This window comes from Typopeltis vanoorti, chromosome 6 (genome assembly GCF_054136105.1).
Source record: "Typopeltis vanoorti isolate ZY-2024b chromosome 6, IOZ_Tvanoo_1.0, whole genome shotgun sequence".
Classification (NCBI taxonomy): domain Eukaryota; kingdom Metazoa; phylum Arthropoda; class Arachnida; order Uropygi; family Thelyphonidae; genus Typopeltis; species Typopeltis vanoorti.
This window is the reverse complement of record NC_143554.1, coordinates 110625033-110641212: the sequence shown is the minus strand read 5'-3', so window position 1 is coordinate 110641212 and position 16180 is coordinate 110625033. Positions and strand designations below refer to the sequence as shown.

General features: G+C 35.8%; 1 protein-coding gene across 1 annotated transcript in view; it reads left to right on the top strand.

Moving 5' to 3' along the window:
* The window catches only part of LOC150105806 (periodic tryptophan protein 2 homolog), a 203313-nt gene that overhangs the window by 164959 nt on the left and 22174 nt on the right, over positions 1–16180 (top strand). The window contains exons 16-17 of the mRNA XM_090393595.1: positions 4060–4228; positions 10226–10444. Of these exons, the coding sequence (XP_090249721.1) occupies positions 4060–4228; positions 10226–10444 (388 nt within the window). The remainder of the gene's footprint in view (positions 1–4059; positions 4229–10225; positions 10445–16180) is intronic.

Here is a 16180-nt window from a genome sequence, read left to right as displayed (position 1 = left end):
GACTTGAGACTGCAGATATGAGAGTCCTGAGAAAGATTAGGGCATGAACAGATGGCATCAATGGCAATATCATATTAAAAACGAGGATATTAAGAAAGAACTTGATATTGTCAGCATCCAGGAATGCGTTAGCAGAGCTAATCTCAGATGGTATGGTCACTTGAACAGAATGGGAGAGGAAAGATTAGTAAAACAAGTGTTCTCTGCCAGGTCGGCAGGAAAACGACCCAGAGGAAGACCAAGATATAGGTGGATTGATTCGCTACAAAGTGCCTTAGACGATAGAAATATAAGATGTGATAATGTTGGAGTTTTGACAAGTAACAGATTGATTTGGAGGAAAATTGTAGAATATTGGAAGTTAGTAATGATGTTAATTTTTCATTGAAGTCAGCAGTTAGAATTGAAGGAAGTACAGGAAGATGGTTTAATGTTAAATCTGGTGTGAGCTACATTATCCCCTCTGTTATTCTTATCTATATGGATCACATTATGAAGAAAAGTGGTATTATCTATCATATCCTGTACACCCCCCCCTTGAGGGTATATGGGAGGAATTTGATGATGATAGCATCCAAATAATTAGGTTTTCTCTTTCATTGTAGGCATTTGTTTCTTCTCTCCTTCTTCTTCTTGAGTATTCTGCTATTCAGCATGTTTTTCTTTTAGTAGCAGAAACTTTCCTTCCGCTCTCTTCTGTTCTGAGCCTTCTCTTTCAAGGTTGTGTACCTGTCTCCATTCAGCATGTCATCTAGCATTGTTTTCCTTACTCCTCCTGTAGGTCTTTTTCCTTCTATGGCATCTCTGATGATTCCATTCCCTCTCAGAATATGTCCAATCCAGTTTTGCTTGCTTCTTTTTATCCTCCTTAACAGACTTCTTTCTTCTTCTACTCTTTTTAAGAACTCTTCATTAGTTATTTTATCTGTCTTTTTGATTTTTTCCATCCTTCTCTAAATCCACATTTCAAAGCTTTCCAAAATCTTAATTTCTTCTTTCTTCAATGTCCAGGTTTCAGCTGCATAGAGGGCAACACTCCACACACAACATTTTATTAGTCTTTTCTTTAGCTTTCTATCCATTTTACTTCTGAATAAATTCCATTTTCTATTAAAGACGTGTCTTCCCATCGCTATTCTTGCGTTTTTTGTCACTTTTACATCTTCCATCACAACTAATAACACTTCCTAGATATTTAAATGTCTTTGCTTGATTCAATTTTTCCCCATTTATTCTGATATCCATATTTGTCTCTTTCCTTGCTATTTTCATTACCTTTGTTTTTCTGATGTTAATTTTCATTCCATGATTGATACAGGATTCCAGTAATCTGTTCAACAGATGTTGTAGTCCTGTTTCAGTATTTGATAGCAATGCCTTGTCATCTGCATATCTTATTGCAAATATCTGTCTACCTCCAATCTTTATTTCTTCTTCCAATTCTCCATTGCCCCTTTTAACATTGCTTCAGAATACATGTTAAAGAAAATTAGTGACAGAGAACAGCCTTGTCTTACTCCTCATTAGAGGCGTAGCTAGGGGAGGGCAGAGGGGACGGTCTGCCCTGGGCGGCACTTTGAACCTTTTTGAACTTGTGCAGTTAATTCTAAAAAACACTCTCGATAACTCATTTCCAAATATTGTAATACTATTGCGAATTTTCCTCACAATTGCTGTAAGTGTTGTTATTATGAGAGGAGTTTTTATAAATAAAATTGATTAAGAATTACATTACTATGAAATAGACTTTGCTAATGTCATTGACGATTTTGCTAACAGAAAAGCAAGAAAAATAACAGTTTAGAATGTTGAAATTAAAGTTTTACTTCAAAAATAAACATATAGTTTTAATTTATTTCCCTCTACGTCATTTTGACTCTTTGTAGTATTTTTGGTGTGTATTGAGAGGGGTGGCAAACTCAGGGACCGCCCCTGCCGGCAAAAGCTCTAGCTACACCATTGCTCCTCGTCCAATGATACCTGGTTCTGTTGTACCATATATGTCTCTTACCATGGCAATTTGTCCCATATATAGTAAAATAATTAACCTTCTGTCTTTCCAATCTATACCAATTTTTTCCATTACTTCCACCATTTTATCACATTTACAAAGTCAAAAGCTTTTTCATAATGTATATAACAGATATTAACTTCTTTATTCACTTCCAGACTTCTTTCACTTACTATTCTTAACAGTCCAATCACATCTCTTGTTCCTCTACCCTTCCTGAAACCAAACTGATCTTCTCCAAAAAATTCTTCCACTTTAGATGCAATTCTTCGTGTTAAGATTCTCTTAAGTATTTTTGATGTATGGGAAATGAGGTTTATTGTTCTAAAATCCTTGCAGTTCACTGCATTACTTTTCTTTGGTATAGGTATAAATATTAAGGTCATAAAATCTTTTGGCAGTTCTCTTTGTTATAAATTAAATTTATGATTTTGGTTATTTCTTTAGGTCCTTTCTTCTGACGTTGTTTCAGGAATTCTGCAGGTACTTCATCTATTCCTTCTGCCTTTCCACATTTTAGTTCCTTAATGGCCATTTCTACTTCTGTCTTCAAAATCTCTGGGCCTAGATCATCTTCGTTTACCTTCTTTATATCTTCTAATGGCAACTCATTTGGTCTATTTTCCTTGTCACATAGATCTTCATGTATTTCTTCCATCTCATTAGGATTTTATCTTCTTCAGTTATGATTTCTCCATTCTTATTTTCTATGCCTGTAGCTCGAATTCCATTTCTCTTGTGATCCATGCCTCTTACTTTTTCATATAAAAGATCATATCTTCTCACTCTCTCATAATTTTCCATTTCTTCACATTGTTTTTTAAACCAATCTTCTCTACTTCTTTCTGCTTCCCTTCTCAATCTGTCATTCAAGGTTCTGTATTGTATTTTCCCTTCTGGGGTGTCTTTATTTTTCCATTTTCTTCTTTCTTCCATTAGAGAAATCATCTTATTAGTTATCCGAGATTTTTTTTATTCTTTTAGCTCTTACATATCTTACATTTGTTTCTAAAGCATAGTTAATTCTGTGGAAATCACAGATTGCACTAACCACTGAATATTGTTCTCATATTTAGAATGGTGCTCCTAAGAGCTCCCAGAAATACTCAATTCAGTACAGAACAACCATAAGTGACAATAAACCAGTGATTTTACAAGTAATAAAATAATAAATAATAAAATAGGAATATAGTCCATATGGAATATAGTCCATAGTTCATTTTGGACTATGAAATTGTTTCCACATTTATATATTAAATATTAATATCTATATATTAAATAATGAAAACATAAATTGGTTGTAAATATACTTTGTGCAAGTGGTAAAACTACTGTCTCTCCATCCCCCCCAAAATTCTAAATGTTGTGAAATGAGAGTGTAAAGAGGAGTCTCAATGAAAGTGTTTCATGGACCCATTGAAAGCTTCTTGCAGGGGGGGGGGGGGATAGGAAGAGGGCACAGTCATAACTCTGATATTGTTTCACACTTAATTTCTTTACATAATGAAAAAAAAAATGCATTTTATGCAAATAAAACCTAAGAGAAACGTTAATCTTCAGATAATACAATACTGAGTGATATAGAAACAAGTCACTTGGGAATTAATCGTAATATTTTATGAACTGAGCATCTTTTTGTCACTTTGAATGATGATATTTTCATGAAATTAGAGTCTATTAATTCAGTTTCACTGTAGCTATTACTGTTGATTGGATAATAGAATGATATAAAGAATGTTTTATAAATTTTATTTCTTAATTGATTTTCTTATTCATTTGCAATAATTGAGTATTTCTGGTATTTAATCTAAAGAAAAAATGTTATTTGATGATATTTTCATGAAATTAGAGTCTATTAATTCAGTTTCACTGTAACTATTACTGTTGATTGGATAATAGAATGATATAAAGAATGTTTTATAAATTTTATTTCTTAATTGATTTTCTTATTCATTTGCAATAATTGAGTATTTCTGGTATTTAATCTAAAGAAAAAATTAATTGCTTTTCAAAGTAGATAAATTTTCCTATTTATTTTTTGCTTGAAGGATTTTATCAATCGGCGAAAAATGACCGAGTTTGGAAACAAAGCTCTTATTGAAAAGCGTGAAGATTCGACAGCTGTAATCAGTTTACCTGGCGTGAAAAAAGGTGACATGGCATCAAGAGCATTCAAGCCAGAAGTGCGTGTTTCTTGTGTACAGTTTTCTCCAACAGGCATGTAATGGTCATATTTTCATTAGTTTTAGTTGAAGGTATTTGACAGCCTCCCACAATCAGGAGATCATTTATTCAGCTAATTCTCACTATAGCAACTTTAAATATTACAAACTCACTAACTTTAGCAAACTGCAGAAAACTTCTGGCCAACGCTATGCAAAAAAGAAATTCATTACAGCAAACTATCCATTATAGCAAAATGTTGCTGTAATACCTCCAAGTTTGCCACAGTAAACTTTCTGTTTTTCTTGTTTGTATAGTGTACTATACAAACAAGAAAAATAGAAAGTTGCTGTTTCTAAATAATGTTCTTTTATATCACATTCTGTGAAAAGAAACTTTATAGTGATCCTTTCTTTAGTAGATTTAATAAATTTCTTTATTAAATATACTAAATGAGGAAAAATTGTTCTGTCAGACTATCACATTCATTTGATTGTGCTCTCATTAATTTTACAAAGCACTGCAGCTATTTAACTTTGTTTGGCCAATATAAGATAATGATGTTTTTGATTACACGGATAATCTTCATAAAACTTAATATAAAATAAATATATAAAATTAATACATAAATATATAACAGAAATTTTCTCATGCAGATCATTTACATCCTGCAGCTGCTGCAGATTGGAATCTAACACATTCTGTTACAAACATTTCACCACATACTGTAATTCTTAATTAGGTTAAGATCAAATGACTGAGCAAATCAATAAATATGGTCAAGTTTTCATGCTCCTGAAACTAGTCCTGAATGATTCTGTGACTTATGATGTGATGCATTATGTCACATTATGCATGATACCTAGCATGAAGCAATGCATCTGGTCAACAACAGTGTTTATGAAGACTGTGGCATTAGTCTTTGTATCAGGGGACCTGATGTGTAGCAGGAAACACTCCCCATACAATGACAGTGCTAGCCAAGCAGTGCCACCTACCAATACTGCAAGTCAGGTGTTTTTTTTATTTATGTATATATCTTATCCACACACCAAAGGTTGCTAGACCTATAGCATATCAGTGCCATGTGTATAGGTAGGAAGAAAGGAGTAGGAATCTCTTCACATTTTTTTTTGAGCTGCTGAAGGTTGTATTCTTTTGAGAAAGAACAGAAGTAGATGGACTGAAAGTAGAGGCTGAAAAGTTTTTTTTGCAAGTTTCGAGTTAGACTGTAAATGGATGTTGGTTAGCAGTAACTCTTGTTTTTATGATTTTGAAGGAAAGTAGAGGAATGATAGTGGCCAGTCCAATGGAGCATTGAATCTGTATAACAGGCAGCAGCACTGAATGTCTATTGGGGGGGGGGGGGGGGTGATCATTAATTAACCAGATTGCCCTCTTTTGAATAGCATCAAGCAATCTTAGAGAGGATTGTGGTCCACCACCCCCCATATATGTGAGCAATATTCTATGGATAGGGGTGGATTTAGGATTTATATAGAGTTAGCAGCTGTAAAGGCATGAAGCAGTCTTGAGTGGAAGAACACACACACACACACACACACACACACACACCAAGTTTCTTGGCAGCTGCAGAAGCTATGGTTGAGATGCATTTGTGCCAGGAAAGGTGTGGAGGTGGTGTAGGTCAATCCAAGAAGGGAATCATGTTTAAATCTCAGGCTATTATTGAAGGTTATGGGTAAGGGATGTGAGCTCTTTCTTGCAAGACAGGATTAGATTTGGTGGCACTGAAGTCTACAAGCTTGTCCTTGCCCCCATTGAGATATAACTTGAGATCAGAGTTCAGGATATTGATCATGTTGGGTCTTGAGGATTCTAATGATTGGGTACTACAAGGTTTGTCAAATGAAAAGGAGGAATGCAGGTGCTATCATCTAAAAAGCCATGGATAAGATCTGAAGTGTGGGTGTGTAAGAGTAGGTCATTTATATACGGGAAGAAAAGAATGGGCATGAAAGTACAGAATCCTGAAGCACTCCAGCATTGGTGGGGAAATCTGAGGAGAGGAAACCATGACTTGTAGTGAGCAACCAGTGAAAAAGTTTGCAATCCAGTTACAAAGGTGGAAGGCAGACCATAGTATGGCAGTTTGCTAAGTAGGCCCTTGTACCAAACCTGATCAAATACTTTTGAGATGTTAAAATCAACTGCATGAGTTTCTCTGAATTTTTCCATGGATTGAGTCCAGATGTGAGTGGTGAAGGCTAGAAGACTGGCTGTGGATCGAGAGTGATGAAATCCATATTGCTGGTCGCTGATTAGTTGGAGGAGTCTCCAGATGGTGCAGAAGGTAGCTGTTTATTACCCCCCCCCCATAGTTTTAGAGAGGAACAGAAGTGAGAACAGTTGGACAGCAGTTTGTTTGCTGAATTTTATCCTCTTTGTTTGGAAAGGGCTTAATGTGGGCCTGTTTCCTTGCTGTAGGGTAGATGCCAGTTGAATAGATTAAATTGAAGAGATGATACAGGATAGGTGGTAGCTCTGGAGCACTTTAACAAAATAGGCTAGATACCAATTGAACCATGCCTTTTTTGTGTTCAGGCTATTAAGGATTCTTCAGATTTCTTCCTGGCAGAAGACAATGGGATTGGGTAGGTGCCAGTTGAATAGGTTAGATTGAAGAGGCAATACAGGGTAGGTGTTAGCTCTGGAGCACAGGTTTTTAACACAATAGGCCAGATACTATTTGGATCAGATGCCTTGTTTGTGTTCAGGCTATTAAGGATTCTTCAAATTTCTTTCTGGTGGAAGTCTGTATTGGTGACATGGACATTTCTCGGTAAGGTGGGAGGCACTTTGCCCTGCTCACGAGTGCAGGAATTCAAACAGAAGGGTGAGGCCAGTAAGTTGGCCTTGTGTTTAGGTGAGGTGCTATGGTACCATCTGGATGTGAGAGCAGAGGAAACATGGGTGTACAAAAGTTGCACCTAGTGTCCTTGGCAAGTGACCAAAAGGCATGACTGCCATTTGAACAAGAGGTGAGTTTGCATCATTTGGCCCTTTCAAAGTGTGATTTAGATTTGTTGATAGCTTTGATGGGATGATGCAGGATGAGAATGGTGTTAAATCTGGAATGCAAGTTTTAAGTACAGTGGGGGTGGGGAATACCTTCAGAACCAGAAGACCTGTTGGTATCTAAGCTATTCAGGATTCTTTTGATGTGTTTCTGATGAAAGACTAGAGCAAGCACGCATTGTAGTTCTTGGCAATAGTGGGTACTTTGCCTTGATCACCAATAATGAAGAAGAATGATGCCAGGAGGGTAGTCTTGTCTGATGTTGCAATAGATTATGAGAGGAGAGAGAAGTGGAAGCATTGGATAGACAGAAGTTGTGTCCAGTAACTTTAATGATGGATTGGAACTGCTATTTGAGCAGGAAGCAAATTTTCTGCCCTTTCAGCTTTTGATTTGGATTTGTTGGTCTTTTTTCATTTGTTGCTTGCTGCCTTGTAGGCTGAATTGCATGCTGGAGTTTTAGTTTTTAGCCACTAGCAAGTATGCTGAATTCTTTTCTTGGGTGACCCTGGTATACTTGTTTGGGAAGAAACTGAGGTTTGATAGTGGTCTTAGCTTTTAGTGGATTTGAGGGTAAAGGCCTTCACTCTAATAAGAATATTCAGAGGGTTATCAGAATTTAGAGAGCAGTAGAGAAACAAATGAATATAACTGAGTGAGGCAAGAAAATTGAGCCAGCAAGCAGATCATAAAGAGAAAATTCAAGATTTTTCATTTTTTGATATGGGATATCAGATTTAACAGATGTGTAAGTTTCGCTTTTGTTATAGAAATGGAACGAGCTGAAGAACTAGATAAGTACCAGATCGACATAATAGGGATAACTGTGAAACAAAAAAGGCAAAAACTAGTGAGATCTTTCTGAGCAGTAAATACAAAATGTTATATTCAGGCAATGACAATCTAGGAAAAGAGGAAGTAGCTGTAGTATTCAACACATGTCATTCAGAGTGTAGTTTTGAAAGTTGAAATGGATAGTTATGGTTGAGAATGCCAGTTGAGGTTCTATTTAAAAATAACATCTGATTTTGATGTCTGTAAGTAGTGGTGGTGCTCATAGATTTTATTGCTGTTAAAACCACAAATATTGTTGAATTAGATGTTTTTTTTGTTTTTTTTTAAATTAGTTTTTCTTATTTTTTGTTGTTTATTTTTTGGTGTTGTTTTTGAGGAAGTTTTTTTTTTTTATCTGTGGTGCTATCGATTTTTTTGTGTTGACTTTTGTGACCTTGACAGTTTCTCCTGCTTATTACTATTCCTGAACTCTAGCTGATCAGGAAGCTCCTGATAAGGTGCCATCAGGTTCGTTCCCATATACTATCTAATGATGGGCTTGTAGAAGTGTTTTACTACTATATCCTTTAATAGGGGAAGTTTGGGGGGGTCCTCTACAGAATTGGCTTATCCATGAAGCTGTTGCCAGCTACATAAGATCATTTGGCAGAAACTGGAAATCTTGCTCAGGGAACCAAACATAGCAACAGCCACTTCAGACCACAGTGGTGTTTAATTAGACAATGAAAGTGCTCTACTGCCTTGTGGTCTAATTAGTATTTCCTCCAAGTAGGGAAGATAATGCATTTAAGGCAAAAATACTCATCCAGATCTTCAGAGCCCCATTTGTGAAAACAGGTTATGCTATGGGTTGGAGAAGTTGGCACAACTGGGAGAGTTTATATTGCTTGTCACCACTCCATTAATGGCCCAAATGGAAAAGTTGTTAAATTACTTCTCTATCAAAAATAATTTAGACCAATGTGTCATGGATTAAAAATTATACATTGTTCTATCTCCATAAGATGAGGAACCACTTGCAAATCAAACTGATAAACAAAAAAAAATAAATAAAGTAATAATAGAGAAAACTACTGCAAGAAATTCTAAGAGCACAGATTCTTTAAGGTAAATTATTTCATAATTTGAATAAATATGGATTGTATCCATTCAGTCATTTTCAAGTTATCTGATACACACACACACACACACACACACACATATATATATATATACAGGGTGTTCGGGATAAATTTGACATATTTATAATTAATTATATTTTTCCGTAAGTTACATGTATTAACACACACTTCTCTTCATTTAGAAGTTTGGACCCTTCTTCATTCACATACAAGATGTCAGAAAGGATGGATAGCTGGAACCCACCTGAATCATGGAAGAGAATAACTTGTATCATGATGATTCGTGCCCGCCATCAAAATAAGGATATTACGACTGCTGCCCAATGCTCCCTGAATACAGTAAAAACAATCAGGCATGAACTAGAGACTTGCAATGGTGACTACGAGGATGTAGCAAGAAGAAAGATCCCTAGCAGACGATCTGATTGCGTTCGTACAGCAGAATTCCTCGCAAATCTGCAGGAACAGGTGTTGAAGAACCCTGGCATTGGAATTCGGGCTTTGTTCGTGGAGTTGCTAACTGTAGTCAAGCCCTGGATAACAAGGGTAGGCAATGGTAGGCCGTATGTATGGCAGCAGGATTCGGCCCCTTGCCACACCTCTGGGAAAAGTCAAAAATGGTTGTCTGAAAATTTCTACGACTTCACCAGTCCAAATGTTTGGCCTCCAAACTCCCCAGACCTTAACCCCATGGATTATTTTGTATGGGGCGCAGTTGAAAAAGACACCAATCGCACTTCCAGTAATACAAAAGCCCAGTTAATGGATAAAATTAAAACAGTTTTTGTGGCCCTTCCCAGGGAGACTGTAGCATCAGCTTGTTCGAGGTTCCGAAGCAGAATTGAAGCTGTGATCAATGCTAATGGTGGTTATTTTGAGTAAATCTTGTTGATAGTATTGTAATTAACTCTGCCTGTAATGTTTTTTTGTCAATTCATTAAATTTAATAGATACAAAGAAGATTTTCTTTTTCCTTACGAAACTGTCAAATTTATCCCGAACACCCTGTATATATATATGCATAAACTTTCTTCAGTATACATACAATAACAGACTGTTGCCTAATTATTATAATTATTTTTTTTTATTTTAAAGGTAGAGCATGGTCAGCAACCACTACAGAAGGACTTTTGATCTATTCTCTAGATCATGCATTAGTGTTTGATCCCTTTGATTTAGATGAAAGCATCAATCCTAATAGTATACGCTGTAAATTAAAAGAAAAGGAATACTCTCAAGCACTTATGATGGCTTTTCGACTTAATGAGCTGGCCCTTATTACAGAAGTAATAGAAAGCATTCCTGTATCTCATGGTATGTGTGAATACTCTTTTCAGATCAAAAATGATGTTAAATATAACTCATGAGTTATTTATTTCTTTTAAGAATTCATGTTCTTTAAACTTTTCGTAATTCACCATCTAAGATAAGTGTATATGTTTATATATACAGAGTACTTTTTCTTCATAATGCAGATATACTGTTCACATTTTGTGAAACTTTCCTCTTACTATTAGTTCTTGGCATTCAGTTTTGCTTTCTCTTACTAATTTACACAGTGTAGTCAGTTTTAAATTAGAGAGTTTTGCAGAAGTTTGCTATTCTACATAGTTTACTCACTTATCTTTTATTTAGATTCTTTTGCAAAATTTTTTGGAACATGGATTTATGTTGTTATGCATGCATCAAATGGTTCTTATGCTTTTATTTTTGTTGATCATTAACAAGTATATATATTGCTGGGCTGATATATTCTTAAGAAAATGTTTTTTGTTTGTGTTGTACATGTAAATTGTTCATCCTTCATAGTGCACATGCATGTCAAGAATAGCTGCTTTCACCACACTCTTTAAACTTCGAAAAACTAATTTGAATACAAAACTATGTATGAAGGGGATCAAAAATTATAGTGAATGTTACAATTCAAGAAAGTTTATTATTCTAAATATGAATATAAAGTAGTCCCAATTTCACAGTAGTCTCCTTGGCTTGCTATACTCTTGTCCCAACATTTCAGCCACTTTACGAAACAGTTGTGGAAGTCCTCTTTCTTTAGTTCTTTTAGGTGCATTGTATTGGTGATAAATGTTTTTCCTTCATTGGCAATTTCAACTTTGGAAAAAGCCTGAAGTTGCTGAGCTAAATCAGACAGATGCAGACACATGATAATTTTTTTGTCTGATAAGAACTGTCAAATAAGAAGAGATGTGTGGCATGGAGCATTATCGTCATGCATAAAACCATTTGCCCACTTCTGCTCTTTTGTTGATACATGTTTTTCTGTAAGCATTCCAGTACTCTTTTATAATATTCAAAGTTGATGTAGTGCCTCTAGGTACAAACTCTTTCTAGACACACACCTTCTTCATTTGAGGTTGGTGCTTTCCATTGTGAACTTTAAATCTTGGTCTCAGGATAATAACTGTACACCCAAGATCTGTTATGATGTTTTGAACAAAGTTTGGATCTGAAGTCACACAACTGTGCAATTATAACAAAATCACTGAAAAACTGCTCCTTTTGATTGTCCATCAAAATGCATAGAACAAATTTTGTGCTCACTTATTTCATATTGAAAACTTTTGTCAAAATGTTGGACTGAGCCAAATGAGGTGTGATCATCAGCAATTTCTTGAATGATTAATTTCCTGTTTGATTGAACCATTTCATCTACTTTTGTAACATTTTTGTAAAATAGTTCCACTGCACAAAGGTGGTTCCAAGGCTGCTGTTGAAAATTACCGGCCAATCAGCATAACAGGAATCATTATCAAGGTCTTAGAGAAAATAGTCAAGAGGAAAATACAAGATTGGATAGAAGAAAATGGGATACTGTATCGGGGACAGCATGGTTTTGTGAAGGGTAGGTCATGCCTCAGTAACTTGCTCACGTATTATAACACAGTGACGGCTGAACTGAATAAGGGTAATGCGTTTACAGTGATTCTACTGGACCTTGCTAAGGCCTTTGACAGGATACCACATGGAATTCTAATCAGTAAATTGCAGCATTTGGAATGGACATAGGGTTGGTGAGATGGATAGGAGGGTGGTTGACGGAGAGATATCAGAGAGTGGTTTACTCAGGAGTAGAGTCCACAAGATGGCCTGAGACTAGTGGTGTGCCACAAGGATCTGTTCTTGGACCACTGCTGTTTAATTTGTTCATAAATGATGTAGGAAAGGATCTTAGAGGAACAGTTCATTTGTTTGCGGATGATGCGAAGTTGGGTAGAGCAATAGTGAATGGAGATGACGTCAAAATTTTGCAGGATGATTTGGATAGATTGGAGGTCTGGGCTAAGGAGAATGGATGTCAATTTAATGTGGCAAAATGTAAGGTTATGCATTTTGGGGTGAAAAGATTGGCGGCAGTTTACTGCATTGGTGGAACCGTGCTCCAGGAAATTGATGAGGCACGAGATTTAGGAGTGTTGGTGGATAAGGAATTGAAATTTAGGGGACACATTGCAAAAGTGGCCAAATCAGCTCATCAAATCACTTGGTTGCTGAAGAATATGTTGACAAGCAGAGACAAGCAGGTTATTGTTCCTCTGTATCGAGCCTTGATAAGACCCCATCTCGACTACTGTGCTCAGATTTGGTCACCTAGGTTTCTTCTTGATGGGGAGGAGGTGGAGAGGAACCAGAGGCGAGTGACCAAGATGATAGCAGGTCTGTGGAATGAACTGTATGAGAACAGGTTGAGGATTTGTGGGTTGCAAAAATTGGTTGATAGGTGGAGGATGGGAGATATGATTGAGACATTCAAATTACTGAAGGGTTTCTATAAAATTAATTCAGAAGATATTTTTGAGAACAGGGCTGATTGTGGGAGGACTAGGGGACATCCATGGAAACTGGGCAAAAGTGTGGTTAGTAAAGGTGTTAGAGCTGGGTTCTTTACTTTTAGAGTAGTGAATGAGTGGAATGCGCTCCCTGAGTCTGTGGTGGATGCTGTGACAGTGAATGAGTTTAAGGCGAGGTATGATAGATACTGTATGAATGTCGAATAGTTGTGATGAATATGATTTGGGACCTCCCTCGATGAGTCTAATGATTCCCTGGAGTTGCCCGTAATAATAGTAATAGTAATAATAGTAACATTTTCATTTGTGCTTGAAGTCAAAGGGCATTCCAGTCTTTCTTTGTTGTCAATCAATTCAGAACTGCTACAAAATCATTCAAACCATTTGTAAATATTCTTGCATGTGACAGCACCATCTTTATAAACTGCTACTAACATTTCATGATTTTTTATGCACTCTTACCAGTTTGAAACAAAATTTTATGTTTATTCACTTGATCATGATGACTGTTTTCCATTTTTTGCAACAATGATGCAAAACACAGGTCAGAAATTGTATTTACAACTAAGTGATCAAACTGATAAATTTGAAACTCATCACGTGACCGACAGATGGCAATGAGATCATACCATTCCTCTCAGCTTCACTCTCCCTGTGATAGATCGAGCGCTTTGGCTATATTAAATTTTTTGATTACACCTCATATATTATTTCGTTTAAGCATTATTTAACACTATTTGCTGTGTATTTTCTAATGTTTTTGTATCCAGTGTAGTAATTAATTATTACTGTTAATGAAAAATAGTTTATTTATATTTCACTTAAAACCAGAACTTTATATGACATAAACGTCAGAATGCATATCATTAGATTTTAGGTAACAAAAGTCATCATTAAAAAACCTAGCAGTTGGAGTAAATGATGTTTAATCTGAAATGCTAAACTGAGAAGGAGGATTGAGGATGAATGGATACGCTATGTGAATGATGATTTTTCTCTCTGGCTTCATCCTGAAAAGAAATTCATCACTTTACAACATATTAAGACTTTTCACCCATGGACTGAATTCATTATGGGAAAGGAGTGTACAGTTTAATGCACTCCCGATTAGTGCGTCATTTTTTTTCGATACCCAAATTCGATTAGTGCGCCTATATACATCTTAAAAATAAATTTTACAGATTTTAAAAATTTTCTATCTTTACATTTTTATGGCTAACTATTTTAAAAAATCACTCACCAGAATGAAATAATTTAGTTACCGATTTAAAACATTTTACAAAGTTATTTTTAATGGCATACTACACTACTTCAATGTACACTATGTATACTATGTTCCAAATTTTTACCGCCAAAATTATGTCGTCTGCTATAGTACACTCACAGATTCGAGACCCTTCGACACTTCTGCACATGTCATAAAAAGGAGAATCCATTCTGATAATAGGGTAATCAATCCATCTTCTGGGTTGAGTTGTTTATTATACACATCGGAAAATTAACTTCTCTTTTATAATCATTGTAGTTTTTAAAGTGGTAACTATTTTGCTGGTATAACAGTTGGGAAATTTTATCTATAAAGCTCCTGATTTCGCATGTTGGCGACCAATTCGTACATCCTTCATTTCTTTCTCCCCTTCAATGATAACGTCCAAGAGTTAATTAAATCTCATTCTGAAGAATTGAGTGATTCCGACCTGCTAAATTTAGATGCACAGCGGGAAGATCTCGAAGAATATGAAGAAAATTTAACCACTGATAGTCAGCCAAAAGAGATGTCACAGAAACAATTTGAAAATATTTTTCATACAATCGAAGTTTTTAGCAGCAATGCTTAAAGGCTGACCCTGATGAAGAGAGAAGCAGTAAAATTTGCAGAAGAGTAGAGGAGGCAATAGGGCCATACCGTCGGTCATATGAAAAAAAGAAACAAACAAAATGCCCACCAAACTATGTTAGCTGAATTCTTTGTTAAGAAGTAGAATAATAAAATTTATATTCTGAATATGTTTTATTGTCTTTCAGCTTCATGGTTTTCCTTTAACTAGGCCCTGAGACATACCTTAATTCTTTTATAAAAAAAATTAAGGTTCAAAAAAGAAATTTGAGGAATGAATTATACTTTTTCCCATAGGTGATTAAATGCTATTAGTTTGTTTTTGATTAATGTGCCTGTTTTAAGGAACGCATTAGTGTCACTAATCGAGGGATTGCTGTATTGTTAAAATTTGCTCTTCCTTAAACATCTAGCTCACCTTTGTCCTGCAGGGTGTACCATAAACTCACTTTTTACAGTGAATATATACAACTTAGTTCAGCTCATCCTCTCAGAAGACGAGAGTCATTAAAACTTTACTTAACAGATCTCTGATTGTTTGTCCCTGTTCTGTTTACAACAAGAACCTTTCAATCAAATCTGTAATTCGATTAATGTTTTCAATTAATGTGCCTGTTTTAAGGAACGCATTAGTGTCACTAATCGAGGGATTGCTGTATTGTTAAAATTTGCTCTTCCTTAAACATCTAGCTCACCTTTGTCCTGCAGGGTGTACCATAAACTCACTTTTTACAGTGAATATATACAACTTAGTTCAGCTCATCCTCTCAGAAGACGAGAGTCATTAAAACTTTACTTAACAGATCTCTGATTGTTTGTCCCTGTTCTGTTTACAACAAGAACCTTTCAATCAAATCTGTAATTCAGTTAAATGGTTATAACTATCATCAAATCCAGTGTGTATTTAACTCTTACAGTCCTCCATTTCATGTTACCCACCATCCCCAATCCTTACATGCAGGGTTCCCTTATTGTGGTGAAAGAACCACCTAGAGAAGATGTGGCCCATTTCATTCTATTTCTGCCTGCAGGAAACATATTTAAAACCTTGTGAGGGGGGCCCCCCTCTCCACCTTAAAGAACTTCACTGTTATTCATAAGGACAGAACTGGAGGTAGTCCTGCTCATGGAGTAGTAGCTATACTAGTATTTAACTCATAACTTATTTATCACTGGTAATTAAGTTATGAGTTAAATCAGATGAATTTGATAATCTTGTATTTCAACTGCCTCAGCCCAATACTTCTCATGAGTGACTTTAATGGACAACACAGCACTCTGTGAGATAGTGCCAATACGATTGACAAGGTTGTATTGGCACTTGAATTGAGTGAATTCTTCACAGTAATGACCCCCCCCCCTCTTAATAATAGACTCAATACCTTCTTCCACATACCTACCTGC